The 27,504-nt window shown below is 50.3% G+C and overlaps 1 protein-coding gene across 5 annotated transcripts; it reads right to left on the bottom strand.

Moving 5' to 3' along the window:
• Window positions 1–320: 320 nt before the first annotated feature.
• LRRC3C (leucine rich repeat containing 3C) lies at window positions 321–27,504 on the bottom strand. 5 transcript variants are annotated; one of them, XM_084804534.1, is made up of 2 exons: window positions 26,961–27,504; window positions 321–4,497 (listed from the first exon to the last, which is right to left on the bottom strand). In XM_084804534.1, the coding sequence occupies exon 2, from the start codon at window positions 4,391–4,393 to the stop codon at window positions 3,611–3,613; it is 783 nt and encodes a 260-aa protein (XP_084660660.1). In that variant the 5' UTR covers window positions 4,394–4,497; window positions 26,961–27,504; the 3' UTR covers window positions 321–3,610. The 5 variants fall into 5 exon arrangements, with proteins under 5 accessions (XP_084660660.1, XP_084660659.1, XP_084660662.1 ...); XM_084804533.1 differs by having other exon boundaries at window positions 26,519–27,504; XM_084804536.1 differs by lacking the exon at window positions 26,961–27,504 and adding an exon at window positions 25,340–26,404.

Below are 27,504 nucleotides of genomic sequence, written 5' to 3' on the forward strand. Positions count from 1 at the left end.
CTAAAAATCTGCTAATGAGGGCTGGAGGACCCTCCAGAGCAGTGCGGGGGGCTGCAGAGGGAAGGGGAAATTGGAGCAAATTGCATTTCCCTGTTCCACCACTAGGATCTTCCACTGGATCTTGGTCCCATCCATTAATGGAAGAGCTCTTTCCGGTCATGGACAACTAGTTAGCATCCAAGCCTAAGATAATGAATATGAGGAAGGTGCCATCTCCATTTTCCACTGCAGGCACCAAAATACCTTGGGCTGGCCCTGCACAGATCAGCTTTGCAACCCTTGTGTGAGAAACATGTGCAAGGACTCAAAGAAAAGCAAGGCACCTTCCGATAAAGCCTGTTGAATTTTTGTTTATTTGTCTTTTTCATGGGAAAGAAGTTAAATAAATAACACTTGAAAAAACAGATTGTATTTATTACCAGGGTATTTTTCTCTTTCTTTTTTGTGCGCGTGTATAGGTTTTCAGTTACCATTTTGGTTTCTCAATGTTTTCTCTGCAGGCAGCTCTTGTTGGCTGCCAACACTGCGATGGAGATGTCCTACTGCATACTGGGAATGTAGAGAAGAGGTACTGAGTTTGAAGAGCTCAAGGCATAAGGCTGCTCATCAACAGAGAAAGAGAGCATGTACATTAGGGTCTTTCTTCTCATCCTCGATACATGGTCACAGTGGAAGGTCAGCTGACTTCTGGATCCTCAAATGAAACGTATGGTGACCAATGCTCCTTTACTTTGATGGTAGGCTGTTGCGGTGCATTCTCTTTCTTCAAAGGAAGGCGTTTCGGCTTTTATTGGTAAGGAAACAGAAGAAGGAACCTCTTGAAGAACAAGGGGAGACGTTTGCTACAAAGTAGGTAGGACTTGCAAAATTGCCCACCCACAGAAAGCCCTGCCCTGAAACACCGGACTGTAAAGCTCTGGAGGAGGATGTCTCTCAATAAAGGGCACTTGAGAGTATGGCAGGCAGATGCAAGCTCTATCTTGTGACCCTCTTGGGCCAGAGCAGAGCGTCATATGGTCTAGAAACCTGGCAAGGTGTAGTTCCCCCAAGTAGGAACCAGGTAGGCACATGAGGAATACAGGTGGACATCCAGGTCACATCTGCAGTCTTAGGTGGGGTGCCACAGATGTATCCCTTGCCCACAGCTCCAATTTTTAACTCTCTCAAGGTCTGGAGTGAGTAGAAATATCCTCCCAAGCGCAGCATACCTCCCTAAGGTCCTCCGTATATACTTCTTTCAGCGGTTGGAAAAGTCTTGACAAAACAACCCTTCCATGTGGCACATTGGTGTGTATAAAGGTGGTGCAAAGTTGGAAAGCAGGAGACATCTGTTTGGGTGATGCTTTTCTCTGGCCCTATATATCAGCTGGGGCTGTTGCAGGAATTACCTCTTGATCCTTTCTTCAGCCACAAGAATCATCGACTCACGTGAGCAGCACAATATGTGAGATGGGAGCTGGTGGATCTCAGCTGTGGCAACTCCCGCTTCCTGTAAGGTATGTTTCAGATCTTTGGAGACTATAGAAGTGTCACAGCTGAGATTTGAGAGCTTCTTGCTCACACTGGACCACTTCCATGAGTGAAGAAATAACAAAAAGCAACATGTGAACTGCCGCTCCTTTGTTCCGCAGGTTAATATTTCTAGTTCTGACAAATGGAAAGAAAACAATACACTTTTGGAACCTGGATTAAGTTCTTTTCAAATGTGGGTCTAACACTGTTTTTCATTATTGAAAAGGTCTCAAAGAACATAACCCCATTATTCTATTCTATACCATACATGTAGATGTGTCTCCTATATCTCACGTTGTACTACTTGTCCAAGTATTTATAGTAGTGATGCTATTGATCCATACATCCATATGCATTTCATTCTGATGGGTAGAAGTGAAGCATTCCAGCAAAAGGGATATCCAGCTATTGCTACAGCACATATAAAAAGTGTATCCATTTTGAAAATCACTGACATTATGTGGTTGGCTTTCAGATTATTACTATTATTAATAATATTATTTTTAAGTCCGGGAAATTTAGCAAAAGACAGTTGCAACGTTCCCTGTGAAAAATGTTCATAGATGCTATACATTTCTCGGTAATGTGACATTTTGCCTATAAGTGCCCATATAAATGTTTTCAGGTATTGGTTGATGATTATTCTGTTTTTGTTTTGTTTTTAAGTTATTTTATCAAAATGGTAAAAGCTATGTGAAACACGGGGAGTTTGGAGTCCTAGATTACTATTGTAATGACACAGCCACTTGTAATAAGAGAAAACAGGTAAACACAATCACCCTGATCCAGTGAACGCAACGCACAGTAGAAACAGGTTTCCATATGTGAAACTGCCAGAGCAGATGCTACCAGAGGACAGGACATCACCCAGCACTGTGCTGATCTGTGCACGTGGTTCATGTGCTACTCTGCGGTGGCCCCCGCAAATCAGCCTGCGTGCAGTCTTGAGAGCCAGGCAGTGTCTGTCTATCGACGCACACACCTTATACGCACACCCTTCTGCTGCTCCTGCTGTTCTCTGGATCGAGGGCATTTGTGAATGTTTTCTTCGTATTCTTCGAGAGTCGATGTGGGTATGAATTTTTTTCTACATCGCTTTAAGCTAATTAAGATTTTCCATCTCCGAGCAGGCTCAAGAAATAACCTCAACAGCAGCAAGAATTGTGAGAGAATGGCTTAAAAGTTCCGAACATTGATTCTTTCCCCTACCCTGCGCTTAATGTTCTAATGGATTCCAGCAAAGAAGAAAAAAAAAATATTTAAAAATCAAATACTTCTAACATGAAGCATCTTGGAGGGGAACTGGTGGTGTTGTTAATGTGTGTTCAAAGAGGATATTCAGCATTAATGTGACGGTGTGATTTGTTTTGTCTTCTCTCCTCTTGCACATTAATAACAGACTGAAAAACCTCCCAGCACTTGGTAATTACATCTAGATTGTAGCTCTTTGGGGCTTTTGTACTTCAGGCCTTGAAATAACTTCTAAGACTGCAATACTATGCACACTGTCTTAGGAGCAAGCCCCACTGAACAAAGTTAGAAAAACGGAGAACAGCAGAATCATCTTGTTCCCAAATCTTTTTATCTCTGGAGCATTGCGTGATGGGAACATATCCCAACATGGTATCCTCCAGATGTGTTGGACAACAACCCTCATCATCCCCACCTAGCATTGGCCACACTGGCTGGGATGATGGGAGTTGTAGCCCAGCACATTTGGAAGGTATCAAGAGAAAGAGGCTTTTGCAAAGTCTGTGTGTGATGAGAATCTCGACTGTAAGACTGGGAAACAATGGATTCAACCCTACTTTGACATCTGCCAAAGAATTCAACCATGGCTGTGACTTTGACGTGATTTTTTTGTTGTTCATTGCTCAAGAATGAATGTTAAGGGAGGCCTTTTATATAAGCAAGGCCCTACCTCCCAAAGTACTTTTTCCGTGTTTGCTTAATAACAGTCTCTTCAGCCATTGTGCATTCCAGCATCTAGTGGACACAATCCATCCGAAGTAGATGTAGACTCTCTCTATCTACTCCAATGGACCTATGGTTTTCTGAGGATGTGTGGGGTGGGAAGGTTTTGTTTTTTTATTTTTGGTCACACCACAGTGCTAATTGTAGATGACTCCTCTGACTTCTTCTGCTTGCTGGGCAAGGATTTGAGATATTCCAGGTGCCGTCGGGCATCTTCTTGGTTCTGCCGGACATAGTAGATCAAGTATGAGATCACCATGGCGAACCAGCCAAACATGGTGACCAGCATGGCGATGTCTGTGGTCTTTTTGTAGATGTTGCAGAAGTCTATGTCCCCAACCAGTTGTAGGAAAGGCTTTCCAATGTGTTCCTTCCGTGCAGAGGCATCACACACAATACCATCAGAGGTGCCAGCAACCAGCTCTACTCTCTCAATGAGCTGTTGGAGTGTGCAGTCACAGAGCCAGGGGTTGCTGGAGAGGTTGGCTTTGGCTTTTAGTGTATTCAAGACATCCTTGTTGACAGACACTAGTTTGTTAGAAGACAAGTCCAAAGAATGCAGATTTTCCGACAAGCCGCGGAAGGCTCCGACTTCTACCCGACTTATGACATTGTGAGACAAGTCGAGTTCCATTAAAAGTGGCAAATTCTGAAAGGCGTCATTGGGCAGGAAGGAAATCTGGTTGTAATCCAGGTACAACTTGTTGGTATCATTGGGTATATCTTTTGGGATAACTGTAAGCTGGGCTTTGCTGCAACGGAAAGTTTTGAAGCCATCTTCAGTGGAGGGATAGCAGCCCTTGGGAAAGGTGGTGGCTGAGTGGAAGCAAAAGGCCATCAGAACAAAACTCTGGAGGAGCAACCACATGGCAACGGAGTGGTAGAGGAACCAGTCCAGAAAAGGCATGTCGGGGCATCTGGATAACTGTGCATCCACTCTGGCATCTGTTGCCTCTTGAACTTTCTTTGCCTCTCAGGAAGTCTTGGAGACAGTGGTTTGTGGAGCACTATCTGTGAAAGACACAGCAAGGAAGAAAACAAGGTTGGAAACACTGTTTTTCCATCAGAATGAAATCCCCTCCCTCCAACATATATGGGCTGGACGTACTTTTGATATGAATATGCACTGGTCTTAAAGTGGAAGTGGGGAACCTGTGGTCCTCCAGATGTTGGATGCTGGGAGCTGGTAGTCCAGCAATATCTGGAGGGCTACAAGTTCCCCACTCCTGTTTCACAGTGTACAAAAATGGTGTACAAAAGTGGCAATTAGTGGTGTGCCCTTCAATATATTGCTGTCCTAAGTGACAGCTTGGGTTGCTTCTGTAGCTGGGTCTGATTTGCATGTAGGGAGCTTTGGAGACTGCTAATTCTATAAGACACACTTGTACGTGCATGGTGTGGACTGTTACGGAGGCATGTACAGTATATCTACAATAATTGGTTGATAATACTGGCAAACAGACCAAGTTAATAAGTTGGGAAGAAGAATCACATTTACTTTTCCTAAATGAATATGCCCCATTTTCCTTTGCCCCCCCCACGCCCCCCTTAACATTACCAGAATAGCCACAAGTTGCCAAAAACACACTGTGGGCACATCTGTACTACATACTGGTTTAATAGTCATGCCCTCTCCCTAAGGTACCCTGAGAGCTGTAATTCTGGGAAAGAGGTGACTGCTCCATACCAGAGATTTCTCAGCACCATCACTAGACTAGAGTTCCCCGGATTCTTTGGGGGAAGCCATGACAGTTAAACTAGCATGAAACAAAGTTATTATCACAGCTGCTGGATGACCATGAAATTCCTTGCTTAGCAATACTCGAGGATGACCAGCTGATGTTTCAAAAGTGGGAGCTAAGACTGGAGGTGTTCTGCTGAGTGGGCAAGTTGTTTGCACGGCAGGGGATGTGACTAAGGCTCTTCAAGGGATGTGTGAGAGGGAGAAAGAAGGAGTTTCCTGTTTGAATGTGGGCAGACACAGATAAGACTGGCAGTTGCTGACTGGAGTTGGCTAAACCTGAGGCATCCTTGGGGTGCCATTGCTGTCTTTAGGAACTTGATACAGGATCAGGACTTGTGCCGCTGACTACATGAGTTCATTTATTTGCTACTGCTTTTATATTTGTAAATAGAGATACATTACAAGAGATAACCTACGTCTCCTTAGTTTATCCAAAGAATATTAGCCCTGGTATGCTGTTTTTAGATTTCTCAACTGGGGGCCAATCTACACTAATGTTTTATCCCAGTACTGTAACGTCTGATTCACTCACATGGCACACCATGAACTCCCCAACCTGTTGTCCTGATGCTATTTTTGCCACAATATTCAGCTTTTTCCAAAACTATTTTTACACTGTGTTTTTGTATGTGTGATTGCAGTTTCCATGCTCTACCAAGTCATGAGTGTTTCAGTCTAGTGGCATTATAACTCTTACCAATGGGAGTGGCTTTAAAGCTGGACCCATCTTATGACACCCCACCTTCTCCTGCCACCCTCATCTTTCTTCAACTCCTTCCCTCCCCTGCTCTTTCCCCGCATGGATTTTGGTTCAAGGAGCTTCTCTACACCAGCAATGTATTGCACGCTTGTGATCGGCCACTCACGGAAGTTTGCGGGTCCATTACATGATGTTGTCGACATCCTGGGCCCCTCCCACACTGCGCCTTTTCAGGTTTATCCCGCTGTAAAAAACACCGGACTAAATGAGGTATTTTTTTTTAAATGCACAGAATTGGTAGTGTCTAATGCCGTCATAGTGCTAGATTTCAGCCACTAGATGGCATTGTCTAAAGGAAAACATAGGAAAAGTGCCCAAATGGAAGGTTTCAATTCAAACCACGCGGCCACCCATATTCACCCATGTTATGGAGCCAATTGTAATCCCATAAGGCATCCGGAAGCAGAAAGCCCTGGTAAGGCAGTGGGGTTTTCCATTAATGTGGAGAAGCCCTGGGGCTCCCTCCTGCTGCTTGGACCAAGGAAGAGACGGAGAGAGCCGGCCCGCCTCACTGCTGCTGAACAGAGAGAGGACTGGTGCTGCTGTATCTCCTTTGAGCACCACGAAAGAGCGCAGTGAAAAAGGAAGGAAAGGGGGGGGGAATAAAAGGAAAAGCAAAGAAGTGGCATCCTTTCGCCCAGCAGGATCGGGGCCTTCAAAGGGATGATTTCTAAAAGAAGAGGCTGTGGGATTCTTTACTGGGAGGGGGAGCAACGCAGCTCCTCTTCTCAGCTCACTAGTAAAAGGAAGTGCTGTCACAGCAGGCTGGTCAAGCCTGCAGCCCTGCGGCGTACCGTTTAAAGGAAAAGTCCCCACCACTTTCTTAACTTTGAGTAGCAGCAAGCGGAACCAATCAGACACGGCCCTGGGGAGGGCCACGGCCAACGAGGGCACAGGGATGGCAAAGGGGCAGTCCGTATGTTGCTCCTGTGCCCTTGTTGGTGGTGTTCCCCGCAAAGGCAGCATCTGTTCGAGTAGCAGCAAGCTGAACCAAAGTCAAGAAAAAAAGAAGCCCCGTTGTATTTCAAGCAGCGTGCCGTGGGGCTGCTGCCGCGACTGGCCGGCTGCCACAGTGCTTCCTTTTACTAGTGAGTTGAAGGGGGGAGGGGCTGCTGCCACCACTGCAGGAGGAGCCGCTGCCGCCTCTGAGGGAGATATTTGGGGTCCTCAATTGTGGCAGATCACAAGCTGAATGTGAGCCAACAATGTGATGTGGCTGCAAAAAAGGCAAATGCTATTTTGGGCTGCATCAATAGAAGCACCGCTTCCAAATCCCGGGAACTACTAGCTCCCCTCTACTCAGCACTGGTTAGGCCTCATCTGGAGTCCTGTGTCCAGTTCTGGGCACTGCACTTTAAGAAGGATGCAGACAAGCTGGAGAGGGTTCAGAGGAGGGCAACGAAGATGATCAGGGGACTGGAAACAAACCCTATGAGGAGAGACTGAGAGAACTGGGCATGATTAGCCTTGAGAAGAGAAGACTGAGGGGAGATGTGATAGCGCTCCTCAAGGACTTGAAAGGCTGTCACAGAGAGGAAGGCCAGGATCTCTTCTTGATCATCCCAGAGTGCAGGACACGGAATAATGGGCTCAAGGTACAGGAAGCCAGATTCCGGCTGAACATCAGGAAAAACTTCCTGACTGTAAGAGCAATACGACAATGGAACCAATTACCTGGGGAGGTGGTGGGCTCTCCCACACTGGAGGCATTCAAGATGAGGCTGGACAGCCATCTGTCGGGGATGCTCTGACTTGGATTCCTGCACTGAGCAGGAGGTCAGACTTGATGGCCTTGTAGGCCCCTTCCAACCCTACGATTCTGTGATTCTATGATCCTGAGGCTGTCGACCTATGGCCTCTGGTCCAGCGCAGGTAGCGTCACTGCTGGCACCAGCCAAAGACGTTTTTATTTTTCCAGGCCTTTTAAACAGATTAACTGCTGTTTGTATCATTGTTTTATGATTGCACTGATTATATTATGATTTAAATCATAATATAATTTAAAAATTATATTATGATTGTATTGTTTTTATGTATTCTTGTAAACTCTCCTGGAAACTCTGGTGAGGGTAAGTACGGAAATCAATCAATCAATCAATCAGTCAGTCAGTCAGTCAGTCAATCAATCAATCAATCAAACAGTAAGGGCACAATCCTATGGCTGCTAGTCAGCGGCTAGATGGCCATAGGATAAGTCAGTTCCCAGGAACCGAGCTTGGAGCCTGTGCTCTGAGGTTGGTTCCCTGAGAACCGACCTCCATCCCCCTCCCGTGCCGCCTCGTAAGAGCAGCGCGGAAGAGTGAAAACAGGTTGTTCCTGGGGGCGAAGCTTCCTATGTTTTGTCTGGCATCCCCTCCCCGCTCCAACTTCCCGCAGCCAGACAGCTGAAATAGGCTGTCGAGCCATGAATGCAGGGTGGCTGAAGCATGAAGGGGAAGATCCTGCCCTGCATTGGATAGACAGCCGCCTATGAGTTCGGAGGCGGCCACCAGCCTGATAGGATTGCGCCCTCCAGCATTCTTCAGCTGCCGCAGTGTGGCACACACCTAGGTTGCAGACCTGTGGAGTGGTGATGCTTCACATATATACACCCAGCCAATATGACATCCAGCCACATGGAACCCCACACACGTGGCTGTTGTTTTCACATGCCCAGTGCCCCATTCAAACTGTGCCTGAGAACCTGGCAAATTCCCCACAGGGTTGTTGTTGTTGTTGTTTTTTGAAGAAAAGAAATACAGGGATCTTAATCTCAAAGGAAGTTCAACCAGCAATGAATTGCTTTCACATACAAGCCTCTTGCAAGATGACAAGTACTAAATTCCATACCAGAGTGTCAAATTCCACCACTTAGCAGATGACAAACCCTGTCCTGGTTGTAGATGGAACAGGAACAGCGGCTCAAATGACTAGGCCAGGAACTGAGAAAGTGACACCAGTCAGCAAGTGCTAGCTTTTGATGCTCCGAAGCAGGGAGCGTTCTAAAAAGCTATAATCGCCTCACTGTATTGCAAAAAAACTGTTCCTGATTGGCAACAATAAGAAAACATATTGCCAGCAACCTGTCACGACAGCCAAAAGGGATGCCACGCTCTGTTATATTAACGTAATTGCAACATAAAGGAATTTTGGTCACGGTCAGGATCCAAAGAGCTATGCAGTCAGCCCCATCATGCACGTAGCAGGGCTTCCAAGACCCCATTCTTTGGGAGCAGCCTCCTGTGCCACCCAACCCCCCCTCTGAAAACCTGGGGGTGCTTCAAGTAACTCACAATGTGATGTGAGGAGGCGCAGTCAAGGGGGACCATCCACTGGGCATATGCGCACGCCCTGGCCATACTGTTACGAGACTGGGGGTTTGGACAGGAGAAGGTGAATGGGGCTTGAACAACTGCTCAAAGGTGGTTCAATTTGCTGGCCAATAATTCTTTTAAGAGAAATTACAGCTGATGGGACTCCTTGAGAACTTACGGTTAGAGCTTTGCGTCTCGATACAGGTCCCGCCTAGAATGTTTTGAGTATGGAAGACTGATCGGAGAGGGGGCAGACCTCCTCTCCTCCCAGCTAAGGATGATGCGATCCAGGGGTCTGTGTGTGAGGATGAGAGACACGAAGAGCTGAGTTTGGGCTCTGTAAGCCAGCAGCATTTGAGGGTGTGGGCTCTCCAGCTCTGATCTGGGAGCGGTGGACTTTGGCTGACTGCTGGTCTGTTTGAGCCAGATTTCCCCATCCTGGTGCCTCCAGATGTGTTGGGCTGCAACTCCCATAATTCCCAGCCAGCATGGGAGTTGCAGTCCAACTCATCACGGCACCAGTTAGGGACGGCTGCGGTCAGCTGTGGCGGCACCTGTGTGCAACCTCTCTGTTTGCAAGTCAACTACAAGCAGAACTAAAGCACCAAGAAGCCTGCAGTGACCAAGGAAATGACCGGGCAAAGTGCTGCACCCGGGAGGAAGCGGGTGAAGCCGAACAAGAGCTAGACGGGACCTTTGAATCCCAGCTGAAGAACGGAGATTCCCTGCTTGCCGGAAGAGCTGGCCAGGGCACCCCTTCCTGTTGCTAAAAATGGGAGGAAAGCGTTTCTAGCCAGCTCCCAGAGGAAGACATGAGTCACAGGCAAGGGGCACCCAGGCCGAGAGGTTTCTCATTGCCAGCCAAGCGGGTCAGCGCTCCTCTTGTGCGGGCGACTTAGCTGCCAGCGCGCCGTCCAGCAGGGCGAGGAGGCTCTTCCGTCGCCCATGCAAAGCGTTGCAGTTCTGTTCTCCCAATGTTGTTGTTGCTGATCTTAAAAATAAACCCTGGCAGGAAAAAGTGATGTAGCGAGGGGGGTGGGTGGGAACCACCAACAGAGAAAGGAAACCCGATAGCAAGAGGCCCCAAACCTGATGACATCAGATAAGCCCTTTGTGAAAGGTACCCCGGGCCAGCAGCAGCCTTGGCTCTGAACAGAAGCAGCGGCTGGATTGTGCTAATGCCAAACCTTGGCGCTGTGCTCCTGACGAGCGCCGCTGAAGACACGGTCCACCCGCGGTCCTCCTTTACAGAGAACAGTCCTCTGTGGGATGGGATGGCACAGTCTTCCCCACTCCGGTGAGACATGTCGTATTTCTACCTAAATTGTATTCTTTCCAAATCTGCATCTATACATATAAATTAGCATATGCACATTTTATGCAAATCTCTCTTTTTGGGGTGATGTTTTCTCTTCTTTGTTGACACATCAGTAGCCACCCTACCTGCCCCCACCTCCAATAGGTGGTTCCCAGTCTGAGCCTTCTCAGTGCTTCCATATGGCCTCTGATGGTCATGAGATGAGCAAGGAAGCAGTTCTACATTGGGAAGTGGTTCGACATCAGGGAGTCTGGTTAGGGTGACCACTTACAATTTGCCAAACAAGAGGGAATGGGTAGGGTAGAAGCACCCAACTCATTACACTTAACGGATGTGTATATCTACCTGCCTAGTCCCAAACCGTCATTTTCTGGATATTTCAATTTATTTATTTATTATTATTTATTATTAAATTTATTAATCGCCCATCTGGCTGGTCACCCAGCCACTCTGGGCGATGTACAGCATACAATAAAACTGTTTAAAACAATAAAATTCTACAATAAAAACATTTTCTAAAATACCCTAACCCACCCCAAATGCCTGCCTGAACAACCACATTTTTAATGCACGACGGAAGCTCATTAAAGAGGGGGCATGACGGAGTTCCTTAGGGAGGGAGTTCCACAGAGTGGGGGCCACCACAGAAAAGGCCCTCTCCCTCGTCCCCACCAGTCTAGCTGTCCTGGCTGATGGGACAGAGAGAAGGCCATCCGAGGCTGATCTTGTTAAGCGGCCTGTCTGGTGCTGCTGGAGGTGCTCCTTGAGATAGGCTGGGCCGGAACCATATAGGGTTTTAAAGGTCAAAACCAACACCTTGAATTTGGCCTGGAAAACAACTGGTAACCAGTGCAACTCCTTCAGCACTGGAGTGATGTGATCTTGCCGGTGGCTGCCTTCAATCAGGCGAGCCGCCGCGTTCTGTACCAGCTGCAGCTTCCGAACCATCTTCAAGGGTAACCCCACATAGAGCACATTACAGTAGTCTAAACAAGAGGAGACCAGGGCATGTACTACCGATGGGAGCAGATGGTCGGGAAGGAAGGGGCGCAGCCGCCATATCAGATGGAGTTGATACAGCGCTGTCCGGCTCACAGCTGACACCTGAGCCTCCATGGACAGCTGGGAGTCCAAAATGACCCCCAGGCTGCAGACCTGGTCTTTCAAGGGTAGCCGTACCCCATTCAACACCAGGTCAACATCCCCCAGCCTCCTCTTGTCTCCCACCAAAAGTACCTTGGTCTTGTCAGGGTTCAGCTTCAGCTTATTCCTCCCCATCCAGCCACTCACCGGCTCCAGACATTTGGACAGGGATTCTACGGCCAACCTTGGTGAAGATTTGAACGAGAGGTAGAGCTGCGTGTCATCTGCCTACTGATGACACCGCACCCCAACCCTCCTGATGATAGCCCCTAGTGGCTTCACGTAGATGTCAAATAGCATCGGGGAAAGGATGGAACCCTGTGGCACCCCACAAGTGAGTGGCCACGGGTCCGAAACCTCCTCTCCCAGTGCTACCCTCTGGTACCTGCAGGATAAGAAGGACCGGAACCACCGCAATACGGTGTCTCCAATGCCCAACCCCTCCAGGTGGTCCAGGAGGATACCGTGGCCAAGGGTATCAAAAGCCGTTGAGAGGTCGAGGAGAACAAGGAAGGAGCATTCACCCCTATCCAGAGCCCTCCTCAGCTATTTCAAGAGTTAAAAATCTCAACATATACTGTGCACAAATTTTATATCTAATGTGTGGGTGACCAGTGGGCCTTGGGGCAGGACAAATGTGCCTGGGGGTGGGGGAGTAGAAAGATCTGACTCCACTCCTCTTCTGTGCAGTATTAGAGTCAGATTGCTCTTGAAAAGCTTGGGATGAACCACACAAGTTGCTCAATGACAAATATTTTTGCTAAATAAAATTCACAGCCAAAACAAATTTAGAGATGGGGGAGGGGGACAAAATCTCAGATTCTTCTTGTGCAACCAAGATTTTTAAGATGCAGGTTTTATTCTAAGTATCTCTTAAAGTCAAATTATAAAAGAAATATATGAAGATTTTTAAGATGCGGGTTTTTTAAGATGAAGGTTTTTTAAGATGCAGGTTTTATTCTAAGTTTCTCTTAAAGTCAAATAATAAAAGCAATATGTGAAGATGGCAAAAGTGGCAGAAATTTGAAAGGTTGCATTTTATTATGTAACTTTAAGAACTGATTCCTGAATTGCATGCTTTCCTCTTCCCTGCCCATTCCGTTTTCCTTTTGTATCAAGTCTACTAGATTGTGAGCTTTTGGACAGGGACAGCCTTAACTTTTAATCTCTGTATATTAAAGACTTAAAATGTACTGTTATAAAGCGCCTTTATAAGGTGATTTTTATATTCCATTATAAGGCGCTTAGGGAGCAATCCTATCTGAATCGATGGTGGCCTCCAATCGCGGGGGTGACCGCCTATCCACGGCGGGGCAGGAGGAGTGTGGAGGAGCAGATGTCCTTCATGCTGCCTCCACCCTGCTGTTGCGGCTAGACAGCCAATTTCAGCTGTCTAGTCGTGGGACCTTGGAGTGTGGGAAGGGGCGGCCGGATGACACATAGGAAGTGTTGTACCAGCACTTCCAACCTTCCTGCCCTGGCCCGCCCCCGGGAACGCCCTGTTTTCCCTGCTCTGCGCCGCTCTTCCGAGTGCGGAGCTGATCCGTGCTTATGGCCATCTAGCCACTGACTAGCGGCCATAGGATTGCGCCCTTAATAACTGAATAACAATAACAACAATAATAGTAATAATAATTCTGAAATGTTGGTGAACATGGTGTAGACTACACATTTCCAGATTTAATTGCTTTGTTACATTGATATGTTTCTTAAATGACCCCAAGGCCAGCTGTATGATCGGTCACTTTCCCAGGCCGAAGAAAACAAGAGCTGCAGTTTTCCAAGTGGCTCACTGGGAAAAATACAGATATAGAATTGAGCATGCACAACTTAGAATGGTAGAATATTCTAGAGCGTGATGGAGCACAAAGCAACCCACTCCCTCCCCTCAGTTGGGCATCTTCTCATGAGCCCCCCTGTGGAACCCATGGCCACGAATGGGTAGACCGGGCCTTCATGCAGCCTCAGGCACACAGGGCAAAATTATTATTATTTATTATTTATTGCATTTATACCCCGCCTTTTTTCCTCTGGCAAGGAACCCAAGGCGGCTTACATTATCTTCCTCCTCTCCATTTTATCCTCACAATAACAACCCTGTGAGGTGGGTTGGGCTGAGAGTCTGTGACTGGCCCAAAGTCACCCAGTGAGCTTCAATGGCCGAGTGGGGACTAGAACCCGGATCTCCCAGCTCCTAGTCCAACACTCTTGCCACCACACCACACTGCAGAATATGCACATGCATTTGTACATCTGCATCGTGTGCACACATGTCCCAACTCTGCAAGCATATAGGCCTGTATGCATGACCAGGAACCGTACTGTTTGCAGGGTCCTCGACTGTGCATATGAGCATATGCTGCAGATACATGCACATAGCTCAGGGTGACCGATCCTGCTCTCTCATGCACATCTGTTGTATGCACGTTGCCTCAGGGAAGAGGGCTCAACTGTTATGTGCCAGGAACAAGAACATAGTTTTTCCCACCTTTTAAGCATCAGATGGTCTTGGACCACAGATGATAGCAGCAAGATCCAGACACCTTCCCATTTGCGCTACGTTGGTAGCATGGCAGAAGAGGAAACTGCTGATTGGCTCTCTCCCATGCAGCACTGCCACTGCGGCAGATCAGGGCTGTGCACTCGTTTTAAACTGAATGGGAAAATGAACAAATTCGCCCCATTTCAAAATGCAAATTAATTCATTTTTAGGTAGGGATGTACGAAAGTCACTTACCTGTTCGCGGATTATGCTTATGGTGGGGGGGAGGCGTTCCGTCCTTCCCTCCGGAATCCTCGATGGGGGGGGAGGCACTCCATTCCTCCCCCCCCGGAATCCTCCGCAGCCGGCTGTGCTCTGCGGCAGCTCTGCGGAGCAGCCGGCCAGGCCCAGTCAGGCCAGAGCTGTCCGCAGCCGGATTTCCGGCCGCGGAGGGCTCTGGGTAAAAACACACACAAAAAACCACGTACCAACAACCTCCGATATGCAGACGATACCACCCTAATGGCAGAAAGCGAAGAGGATCTAAAGAGCCTCTTGTTGAGGGTGAAAGGGGAGAGTGCAAAAGCTGGTTTGAAACTCAACATTAAGAAAAGTAAGATCATGGCGTCTGGCCCCATCACTTCCTGGCATATAGAAGGGGAAGAAATGGAAGCAGTGACAGATTTTACTTTCTTGGGCTCCAAGATCACCGCAGATGGTGACTGTAGCCATGAAATTAAAAGACGCTTGCTCCTTGGGAGGAAAGCTATGGCAAACCTAGACAGCATAGTAAGAAGCAGAGACATCACCTTGCCGACAAAGGTCCGTCTAATCAAAGCTATGGTTTTCCCAGTAGTAATGTATGGCTGTGAGAGCTGGACTATAAGGAAGGCTGAGCGCCGAAGAATTGATGCTTTTGAACTGTGGTGCTGGAGAAGACTCTTACGAGTCCCCTGGACTGCAAGGAGGTCCAATCAGTCAATCCTAAAGGATATCAACCCTGAGTGCTCATTGGAAGGACAGATCCTGAAGCTGAAGCTCAAATATTTTGGCCACCTAATGCGAAGAGAAAACTCTCTGGAAAAGACCCTGATGCTGGGAAAGACTGAAGGCAAAAGGAGAAGGGGACGGCAGAGGATGAGATGGCTAGATAGCATCACCGATGCAATGAATATGAACTTGAGCACGCTCCGGGAGAGAGCGCAGGACAGGAAGGCCTGGCATGCTATGGTCCATGGGGTCACGAAGAGTCGGACACGACTGAATGACTGAACAACAACAACGGCCGCTGCCATTTGCGTTCCTTATTTTTGCCCTCTTAATATACGTAAATATTTACATAGACTATGACGGCGAAAATAAAGGGGAGCGCAAATAGCGTAGCGGGCGCTATTTGCGTCCCTTTTTGATTCCCTGTTTTAGCCTACGTAAATATTTACGTAGCCTATCAAGTCTTTTTTTTTTTTTTTACAAGAGTGGAAATGGTGGCGGTGGCAGCCGGTCGGAAGACCAGCCGCCGCAGCTGCCGCCGCCGCAGCTGCCACCACCCAGAAGATCTGCCCCAGGTGAGTCTTGTCCCGAGGGGGATCCGCGGGGGGGGGGCGGGGGGCGGCAGGCCGTTCCGACACAGATTTCGGGGGTCCGAATGCACTGGCATTGGGCCTCACCAAGATCCGTGGCGGAATTCTCTGCCATCCCCATTTTTAGGTGCTTTGCACTGCAGACATCGCTTTAAGTTGACCAGACCGGCTAGTACTCTGTGCTAGTACTTTTTGGTTCACCAAAAGGTCACAGGGTGGCAAAGGGAAGGAGAGGGAGGGCCTGGTGAAACTGGCACGTTTGAAGTGTCAATCCCAATTGTACTTCATCGGTGTGATTTTAAAAAATTACCTCTGAAACAGGAATCCTGTGTCCTACCCGACTACACTTTGGCACATCTGATGCACTTGGGGCCATTTATATGGTGGCCACTTATTGCCAAGAAATAGGAAATGTGTTGCCCACAAAGAGGCCCAAAGAAGACACTTGTATAAAATGTGCGCGTGCTGTTTTATATGCATAGAGGCATACTTAGAAATAACCCTGGGTTCCAACTCTTGTCAGGGGAGAGACAAGCCAGAGGTCTGGGTTTGGACGACCGAATAAACAACCCAGGGATGAGGTGTCCCTGGTGGCGGCAGCAGTTGAACTGCATGAACTAGCAAGGGGTCCTATGAAAAAATGCACAACCTGGATTGGTATGATGTGTGAACAGGGTCAATGACTATAAGTCATAGAGAAGTGCAATACTTCTCCCCATGGTGGGGAAGACCGTGACTAGATGGCCTGCATGTCTACTCAAGCTGCTGCCCAGGTGATGACCGCTGATGGGCAACTTCAGGGCCTCTGCTGCTCTACAATGCAGTCCCTGGCTGTGCATACAAGCCTATGCATGCAGAGTCGGTACATGTGTGCACACAGATGTACAAACGCAAGTGCATATTCTGCGGGCAGGGCTCACCACTGCAATGCTGTTCCCTCCTGTATGCATGAATGCATGGAGGCCCAGTCTACCCATCCACTGCCATGGGTTCCAGGGAGCCCAGGTCTACCCACTCTTTGACTGTAAGGTAAAGAAGTCCCCAACCAGTCGTGTCCGACTCTAGGGTGTGGTGCTCATCTCCATTTCTAAGCTGAAGAGCCAGCACTGTCCGAAGATGCTACCGTGGTCATGTGGCCGGCATGACTGAACACTGAGGTGCACGGAACGCTGTTACCTTTCCCTCTGAAGCAGCACGTATTTATCTACTTACAATTTCTTGCTTTTGAACTGCTAGGTTGGCAGGAGCTGGGACTGAAGACGGGAGCTCACTCCATCATGCGGCACTCGGGTCTCGAACTGCTGTCCTGCTGACCTTCCGGTCTGCAGTTCAGCATCTTAACCACAAAGCCACCGCAGCCCCCTCAAATGGAGGGGGCCTTCAAACAGAGGACTGTCCTCTATAAAGTAAACCCATGGTCACCGTCACCAGCTTTGTTGCCCTCCGTGTTTTGGGGGCTGAACGTCCTCAGCAGGGAGCCTTCTCTACTCACCCAGGTGCCCTGTGTGACTGCAAACTCTGCTCTTCCAGGGTTCTAAACTGCAGGTGTGGTGAAGGCTCCCTATGGCAGACGTTCCCTTCTCAACACATGGAAGGCAGTGAAGCCAGCAATGGGGGCATGGCAGAGGGGGCAGGGCTGGGGAGCTTTGCCCCACTCTCCTCTTCACTGTGTGAGGCCTGAACACTTGGAGGGGGCTAAGACCCCCCGCCTCCTGTGCCCCATCCAAGCCTTTGCCAGACACTGCCCATGCTCTACTCTGCAGCCATGAGAGTTAAGAACGTGGGGTTTTTTCCTTCAAAACAAGAAAAGGAACCACACATGAGAAAGAGAAATAAATAATAATAGTAGTAATAGTAATAATAAGAACAGAGAAGCAAAATTCTGCACCAGATATAACATTCTGCCCTTGCTGTGATCAAAACTATGCAATCAGCGGGAGACCAGACTTCCCAAATCTAGGATCAATAGGCCGTTGCCCATTTCAGAAAGCCAATGATGCCCTGTGGGCTTTGAGAAAATTGTCTTCTGGCTCTGTGGAAGGATAAAAGGTTTTGAGCCTGTGTGTTTTATGAGGGTAATTTGGTCCAGATTTCCATGAAATGAGCCAAGCAAAGTTGTTTGGGTCTTTCCTCCCTTTCAAGCAAAGGGGCTGTTGCCAGGAAGGCAATCCGATTAAAGGGTGAAAGGGATTCACGGAGTGTTTCCAGCCTTTGCAAATTATGAGTTGCATTAGTGCCAAGAGGGTTGGGAAAGCCCTGCCTCCGGTAGACAGCCCAATTAAAGATTCAAGCACCCAGTACTGCCCCTTTGAAATTAGGAATGTACAAAGTCACTCACCTTTTCAAAGGGTGACATTCACGGTGGGGGGGAGGCGCTCCGTCCCTCCCCTTAAATTCTCTCCGGCCGGCTCCACTCCGCGGCGATTCCATGGAGCCGCTGGCCGGGGCCGCCAGCAGCCGGACATCCAGCTGCTGGGCAGCTGCAGGGACGCAAATGGCGGCTGCCGTAGCCGCTGCCATTTGTGTCTCTGTATTTTGCGGTGATATGCTACGTAAATATTTACGTAGCCTATCATGGCAAAATAAAACAGCAAATAAAAAAAAAAGAAAAACAGCAAATGCAAATGGTGGCGGCTATGGCGGCCGCCATTTGCATTCCCTTTTTTTTTGGCCGTGATAGCCTACGTAAATATTTACGTAGCCTATCACGGCAAAATACAGGGACGCAAATGGCGGCCACTACGCCATTTGCGCCCCTCTCTTTTGCCGTAATAGCCTACGTAAATATTTACATAGGCTATCACGGCCAAAAAAAAAGGGAACGCAAATGGCAGCCGCTGTAGCCATTTGCGTTCCCTTTTTTTGCTGTGATAGGCTACGTAAATACTCACGCAGCCTATCACGGCTTCCGCAGGGACGTAAAAGTATTTTACTACTTAAGTTTCTACGTAGCCTATTACGGCTATAGTGAAGAAGCGAATGGCAGACGCAGATGCGGCCACCATTCGCAATGCAGCACGAACAGCAGCAGGTAGGTGTCCCGTTTCACATGCCTTTTGCGGGGTGGGGGGCTGGGGGCTTTGTTCTGCCATGGATTTTGGGGGGGCCGAATGCACTGGCATTTGGCCTCACCGAGATCCGTGGCAGAATTCTCTGACATCCCCATGAACAGGTAATTACACTAAGGGGACACAGCCTGAGGCATTAGGGGGCTTCACTCTAGGAAATGACATGGGTCTTTGGTTATAAAGTGTAGCCTATATTGCATTTCCTGCCTGCTGCATTTTTCAAGATGGGTTGAAAAATCATCATCCCCATTCTCATGCCAACAAGCAGGGCAGGCCTGTAATTATCTCCTCATCTGATCACCCATGGTGAATCAGAATTACTTCCAGATGACCAGGTAGGGAAGCTTTTATGAACTGGGGAAAAAACTGGTTCTGGGTTTCATTTTTCTCTCAGACCATCATTGTGCCACGAATTATGAATGAAGGTACACATGGGCCGGTGGAATGAGAAAAAAATGTGGGCTACTCATGTTTGTGGACCTATTTTGAAAGTTGAACCAAAAGCAGATGCAACTCCCATGATATGCTAGGGTTTTTTTTACACTGTGCCAGGCCAGCTCCAGGGCTGAGGCCTTTGGGCAAAGTACCGTTTGGTTCAGGGCCCCATGTTTTTGTGGTGCTGGCCATGCTTCCCCCTGCAGTGCTCCAGAAGCAGAGTCATTTCCCAGGACGTTGTCAAACACAAAGACAGTGGCTGCCTGGAGTCAGTAGGAGGCCCCAGGGCAGACGTCTCTGGTGGGTCCTGCCAGGCTGCCACCTGTTCCTGCCAGGCACGATCCCACAGATTCTTTTAGCAGTCGCATGATGCGTTATTGGGATGGTTCTCAGCTCCTCCCGACGCAGCTTGTTCTTTCTTGCTATTCCTGTTAAGAATGCCAACCCACAGAGCACTGTTTAAGAGCTGGGAAGGGGGGTAGCACGCCCATGAGAAGATGCCATGGCAGCCAGCGTCCTGGTTGGGGTTGTTGGGCTGATCACGGCAGTTTTGTGCACACTGGCGTACGGACCCAAGTAACCTCTGACTGTGCAAGACGGTGGAAACGGAGCAAAACGTGAAAAACCAAGCAGGCGTCCGCACTGAGCCGCAGGGCCCTGATCCTTGCAAATCGCTGGGGTGAAGAGGCAGGCTGCCAACACACCTCATGTGGAAAGGGAGCACCCTCCTGTATATCGGGGCGGGGGGTCAAAGCTGGGTCTGTAAGCAGGGAGAGGGTTGACTTGGCGGGGGGCAGTTGACGTGGTGGGTCTGTAAGCAGGGAGAGAGTTGACTTCAGAGTTCTTATCAACCAGCCCTGCCCAACCTGGCGCCCTCCAGATGTGCTGGACTCCCATCATCCCCAGCCACCATGGCCAATGGCCATGTCATATGGGGGTGATGGGCATTGTAGTCCAACGCCCCTGGAGGACGACAGGTTGGAGAAGGCGGTTATGGACCGTGCTGTGCCCCTTTGGAGCTCTACCTACTAAAGGAACAAACAGGCAGAAGACACTCCCCCAAATGTGTGGACGCATCCTGAAGACAGATTTTACAGTAGAACTGGGTGTATTCCAGGACGGTGCCATGCAAGCACAGAATTTTGTAGCGGGGTAGAATTTCGCATCTAGGGAACATCAATATTCCTCCCCCCCCACTCCCACCCCGCCGCCTTTTAAAGCAAGTTTCTAGCAAGGATCTAGCCCTTGAGGCAGGGGTGGGCAAGCGTTTTGCCCCTGAGCAGCAGTGCATCAGGAATCACATGCTGGTGGTAGGTGATCCTCAGGCGGTGGTGGGTGTGATCGGGGCCAGAGTCCCATCCCCTCCCTCCCTCCCTCCCACATACAGACTTCCACCAGAAGCCTTCCCTCTCCCTCCCCCTCCCCCCTCTCTCTCACACACACAACCTTCCACCCTCACCAACCCCTACTCTCAAAACACAACCCCCCCAAGCCTTCTCTCTCCCTCTCCCTCTCTCACACACACACAACCTTCCACCCTCACCAACCCCTACTCTCAAAACACAACCCCCCAAGCCTTCTCTCTCCCTCTCCCTCTCTCTCACACACACAACCTTCCACCCTCACCAACCCCTACTCTCAAAACACCCCCCGCCCGAAGCCTTCTCTCTCCCTCTCCCTCTCTCACACACACACAACCTTCCACCCTCACCAACCCCTACTGTCAAAACACAACCCCCCCGAAGCCTTCTCTCTCCCTCTCCCTTTCCCCCCCTCTCACACACACAACCTTCCACCCTCACCAACCCCTACTCTCAAAACACAACCCCAAGCCTTCTCTCTCCCTCTGCCTCCCCCCTCTCCCCCCCTCACACACAACCTTCCACCCTCACCAACCCCTACTCTCAAAACACCCTCAAGCCTTCTCTCTCCCTCTCCCTCTCCCCCCTCTCTCTCACACACACCCCCTTCCACCCTCACCAACCCGCACTCTCACAACACAAACAAACATAAGCCTTCAGCCTTCACCCTCGCTCTCTCTCTGCCACACACTCCTTCCCCACCCCAGTGAGACAGACCGACCCACACGCTCTTCCCCCAATCTCAGCGTGTGGCGGGGGCCCCCCTGAAACCTCCACTCCCCGCTCCCTGAGCCCCTCTCATGCGTCGCCCCGCCCTCTTGCCCAGCTGCAAGCACTGGGGGCAGCTGAGGAGCGGGGCTGCGAGGGGCAGGACGGCGCCTGGGGAGAGGCGCCGCAGCCGCTCCCCCTCCCACCGGTCTGGCGGACTTTGGGGAGTGCCGCTTGGGCTGGGGGCACCGCGCGCGGGGGTGGCTGTCCTGGCGTGCCCTCCAGGCTTCGCAGCCAGGCTCCCTCCGGCTGTTGGGCGGGCTGGAGAGGGGGGAGTGCGATTTCGGTGGGCCAGAGAGCATGTAGAAGGGGACACTGCTGCCTGCCTGCTCCTACTCTCCGTTTGTCTCTCCCTGGCCTGCAAAACAGCTGAGCAGTGGGCTTGTGGGGGGATTTGGAGGGCCCTGGCCACCCACACTGTAGGCTTTTGAGGGCCACGTGTAGCCCATGGGCTGCGGGTTGCCTCCAGGCCCCAGGGGCCTGAAAACAGGCAGACAACAGGACAGGATGGGCTGGCGGTCTGAGCAGGGCTTTCAGTTGCCTTGTACCAGCTCAGACTGTTTGCCTATCTAGCCCACTCTCGGTAGCCGCTCTCCAGGCAGAGGCCTTCCCCATCCTCCTGCCTGACCCTTTAAACCAGAGGTGCCAGGCACTGAACCTGCCTGCCTGCTCCTCCTCTCCGTTTGTCTCTCCCCAGCCTGCAAAACAGCTGAGCAGTGGGCTTGTGGGGGGCCTTCACCGGCCTCATCCATGATGTGGAGAAGCAGAAGAAATCATCCAAAGTAGGCAGATACGTATACAGCATGGCGTACTTTGCATCTTTAATCCCAGTTACATAATTAAGCTTGCTGGATGCTGGATTCTAGTTCCTGTTTTTTGAAGTGAAGAGTACATAAGAACATAAGAAGAGCCCTGCTGGATCAGACCAAGGTCCACCTAGTCCAGCACTCTGTTCGCACAGTGGCCAACCAGCTGTCGACCAGGGACCCACAAGCAGGGCATGAGCGCAACAGCACCCTCCCACCCATGTTCCCCAGCAGCTGGTGTGCATAGGCTCACTGCCTCTGGTACTGGAGGGAGCACGTAGCCATCAGGACTAGTAACCATTGATAGCCTTCTCCTCCAGGAATTTGTCCATCGCTCTTTTAAAGCCATCCAAATGGGTGGCCATCACTACATCCTGTGATAGAGAATTCCTTAGTTTAACTATGCACTGTGTGAAGAAGTTCTTCCTTTTATCCGTCCTGAAGCTCCCACCCATCAGCTTCATGGGATGACCCCGTTGTGTTCTAGTATTTTGAGAGAGGGAGAAAAATGTCTCCCTCTCCACATTCTCCACACCAGTCATTATTTTGTACACCTCTGTGATATCTCCCCTTACCCTCCTTTTTTCCAAGCTCAACAATCCCAGCTGTTGGAACCTCCTCTCATAGGGGAGATGCTCCAGCCCCTTGATCATCTCAGTTGCCCTTTTCTGCACTTTTTCCAGCTCTACAATATCTATTTTTAGGTGTGGTGACCGGAACTGGACACAGTATTCCAAATGAGGTTGCACCATAGATTTGCATGGGGGCAGTATGACATTGGCAGTTTTATTCTCAATTCCTGTTCTAATTATGCCTAACATGGAGTTTGCCTTTTTTTACAGTGGCTGCACCCTGGGTTGACATTTTCATCGAGGGGTCCGCCACAACCCCAAGATCTCTTTCCTATAGGTCACCACTAGCTCAGATACCATCAGGCTATACTTGAAGTTGGAATGCTTTGCCCCAATGTGCATCGCTTTGTGCCTGCTTATATTGAACCGCATTTGCCATTTAGATGCCTATTCTCCCAGTTTGGAGAGATCCTTTTGGAGCTCTCCACAATCCCTTTTTGTTTTAACCACCCTAAATGATTTGGTGGCATCTGCAAATGGACCTGATTAACAGCACATGCAATTGTCATGATGAGACTGGGTGACTGTTTCACATTCCACTGGCCCCGGGCTCCTCAGCGGGCCATGAGACTCAAACAACCTCCTGTTATAGAGAAGGAGGCTACTACAGCACAAGCTCATATGAGGGCCTTCACACCACAAACGTGTGCAACTGAAAGGCCTGTTACCAATGGCCCTCTGAGATGCATGATCATCTGCCTGCATGAAGCCGTTGTTTTCACATGGTCTTCTAGGGAACTCTTGGATTTCTCAGATGATTACAAGAGGACCCTCAAAGAGAAGGTTGGTAATGATGGAGAAGTGCCCCTGAAAGAGAGGTTCCCCCATGTATGATCTTCCCCTGCAATGTGCAGCTGCAGGGGTGAGCTAGGTGTGTTCTACAAGCCACCCTCCACCCAGGCCAGGCAGTTAATGGCAAGGCCAAACCAGCCTGCTCAGGGCCCCATGTGAACTGAGTGTGCAGCTTAGAACGTATCCAGGAATCCTCTGGATGCACAAGGGTTGCTCAGCTGACAAATCAAGGTGGAGAGGGTTCCCTGAAGGAAGAAAATATGAAAACCAGGTGGGCACAAGGTATTTTGATACGAGGCTTATGCAGAGCATGCAGACTAATTTCAGCTCAGACTAAGTGCAGCGCAGAGCATGAGGATTCTGTTGTCTAAAGGACCATCTTCTCCCACATGAACCTGCTCAGATAATACAGTCATCAGTATCAGTGGTACTACTCCTGCTCCAAGTCCCCAGAGAGAGGGCCTTTTCAGTTGCGGCACCCTGTATGTGGAATCTCTTCCCCAAGCAGGCTTGCCTCATGCTGAAACTGATGCCCTGTTGGGGCCAGGCAAAGACCTTGGCATTGACCCAGATTTCCCAGCATTCCATCCAAGATGGTTTTAATCCGATAATTTTAACTAGTGTTCTTGGCTTTTTGCAATGCAATCCATCCTATGCATGTCGACTCAGAAGTATGTTCCACTGCATTCAACGAGACTTACTCTCGGGTAAGTGCATATAGGATTGGAGCCCTACACGACAATCCTATAACGTCCATTCACAAGTAAGTCTCATACAGTGGGGCTTACTCCCAGGGAAGTGTATATAGGATTGTAGTCTTAGGGCACAATCCTATGCTTGTTTAGACAGAAAAAAGTCCTACAACTCCCAGCATGCCCCAGCCAGCAGCTTGCTGGGGCATGCTGGGAATTGTAGGACTTTTTTTCTGTCTAAACATGCACAGGACTGTGCCCTTAATCACTTCACTTAGGTTTTACTGTTCTGATTGATATTGGCTTTGACATATTGTTTTACGACTGTTGTGAATTGGCCTGAGAGTTTTGTTAAACTAAAGAGCAGCAATAAATAAATAAATTCTGACTGCATTGCAAGTTAACAAATTAACCATTTAATGAGCACTAGGTAACCTGAGCACCAGATAACCTAAAGCAGATTCCCCACCCCACCCCACCCCCTAATTAGCCTGTCTGAAAAAAGCTCAGGGGGACCAGAAGTAGATTTTTGTGTGGAAGGGCTGTGAGCTCCATTCAGTTCTGGTACTCAAGACAAATTCCTGGACTCAGAAGTCTTTAGTTCTAAGTGTTCGTCTTTTGCACCAAGCTCCAGTTGGTGGATCTTGGAGTTCTAGTAAAACCCCCCAAAGCAAAGTAGATCCTGCAAGGCTGAGGTCTACCTACCCCTGACGTCAAGCATAGAATGCCAGCTTCAACCAACCGGCCAAAGGACATCCCTTTGCTTAAGATTTGCATAATCCATGTCATATCTGCAAACGTCATGTAGGGACTGTGACATGGACGTGTTCTTTCTCAGAGAAAATGCGTGCTCTACACAATTCCCATCACCCAGTCTAGAGAAAGACCATATTCCCTAGAGCATGCCCCCCTCCCCACATGGTATAGCCAGGCTTCTTAGGACTGCAACATGCACAACTCTGCCATAAAAAACACTAACTTCAGAGGGCATGCTAGCTGCAGGTTTTGGTTAACCGGAAGGAACCATCTCTCCACACACCCCTTTTCTGGCTGCTGCTGCTGCTATCACATCTCTCTTCACAGACATAACTAGCAGACATCAAGTCCTGTTTAAATGAATTTTCCTGGAAAGAAAGGAGGGTTTTAAAATACACCACCTAAAACAACACTGCATTACATGGCTATATCAAAACTGTGGTGGTCCATCTTCTGAAGCAATGCACTGATTGCCGGGGGAGGGGGGAAGTCCGGCAGATGTGCGTGGCAAAAATTTGAATCAGAGTTGCACCATGTGAATGCACAAAATGTATCCTGCTAAGTATCAAACTCTGGAGGCAGAGAAAGAACAGCTATTTTCAAGGGGGCTCTAGCCTGAATTTCAGGCTTGCTGTTTCTTGCTGCCTTATCAGTGTGTGTGTGTGTGTGTGTGTGATCTTGATGCAGAGAAAGAGCAAATTGTCAAATCTGGAGCAAGCTACTGAGAAACAAACCACAATAGAAAATATCTCTATTTCTCTTTTAATAATCCCTTTCTTCTTTTTTAAAGTGGAAACAAAACTTCCAGAAACATGGAAATGCCATTTGCCCGTTCTGCTTGGGAGGGAAATGTAGAGGCTGGTGTCAAATATGTAATCCACCATGAAAAACCACATCGTTTAGAACCAGTTGCTGCGAAGACTGACATTCAAGACGACCATTCAGCTAAATTTCCCCAGGACCCACGTCTTTATTTGGCCGCATTCGTCAACTTACGGCTAAAGAACTGGAACCTCTTCTATATATTGCTCAGCTCTAGAAAATACGATTTTAGAAAACGGGGAGCCACAAGAGGGCACCAGACCAGCCCCCTCCCTAACGCGGCAGCCTGGGTTCCACAGCTCTGAATGGGGATCCGAATGACAGCGGCACACTATTCTACGACGTCCCTGCCAGCCCCAATTCAGCCAAGCGCCGCGGGCGAGAGATGCCAAGGGACCTTGCTTGGACCGGGCCACGGGCTCCGTGCGCAGCTGGACGTCTCGCCGGGGCGCTGGTGGAAGAGGCACACCCCCCTTTCCCGCCCCTTCTGAAAACCCAGCCACTCTCGCCCCCGGCCCCCGCTTTCCGTCTCAAAACCCCAAAAGCCCTCGCCGGAGTTGCAACCCCTGTGGCCGCTTACCTGGGAGTAAGCCCCGCCGGCGTACGTCTGAGTAGACGGGTCCACGGTTGCGCTGCAAACCTGCTCCTCCCGCGCGCGGGCTCAGCGTGATCTCTAGCAAAGCGGGGCATGGAGCCGCGACCCGGTGCGCGCTGACCTGCGAGCAAGCGCCAGCGAGGGCAGCGGGGCCGGCTGCTGAGCGCGCACGCACAGGATCGGGCTGCACGCCTGGCCTCCGCGCGGGGAGGGGGCGCTTCATCAGCCCCAACTTTCCGCCAGGCGGGCAAAGTTGCGCCGGAGCTGCGCGCGGCCGCGCTCCCCCGCCGGCTCCCCGAGCCTCGGCCCCTCCGTCCTGCTCGCTCCGCGGCGAAGCAATGGCTGCGCCCTCCCGCCTGGCCTGGCCTGGCCTGGCCTGGCCTGGCCCCGCCTCGCCCTCCCGCTCCGCGCGGGGAGCCGGACTCACCTTTCCACGCGCCCGGCCTCCCGCCGCCGCTGCCCGCCGCCGCCCCCCGGAGACCTGCAGCCCGGGCGGGGAAGAAGCTCGGCGGAGGAGAGGCGCCCGCGACGGGCATTGCGGCCACCCGGCTCGCTTCACTCCGCAGGCTCCGCAGCCTGCCCGAGGGCGGGACGGGCGATCCCGACCTCTCGCCAGCGCGCCGTCATCGCGCCCGGGCGGGACGCGTGAAGTTTGCCAGGTGAGGACCGCCGCGCGTGCGGAGGAGCGGCCGGGCGAGCGCGCCCGCCCGCGCGCGCATGGGGAGGGAGACCGGGCGCGTGCGAGCGCGCACCGCCGGATCGGCGGGAGCAGCGCCCGGCTAGCCGGGAAGACGTCGCCGGCGAAAGGGAGGAAGGAGCCGCCGCGCCAGGGGGGGGGGGGGGAGATGCGCTGCTCCCTGGGACGGGCGCGCGCGCGCGTGCCGGCCTGCCTGGCCGCCGCGCGTCCGAGCCAGCGAGGGCGCGGGCGGGGTCCCCCCGGGGCCGAGCAGGATCGCGCTCCTCCGGGCATC

This window comes from Heloderma suspectum, chromosome 6 (assembly GCF_057233095.1).
Source record: "Heloderma suspectum isolate Gila_16-S chromosome 6, 16-S_ref, whole genome shotgun sequence".
Classification (NCBI taxonomy): domain Eukaryota; kingdom Metazoa; phylum Chordata; class Lepidosauria; order Squamata; family Helodermatidae; genus Heloderma; species Heloderma suspectum.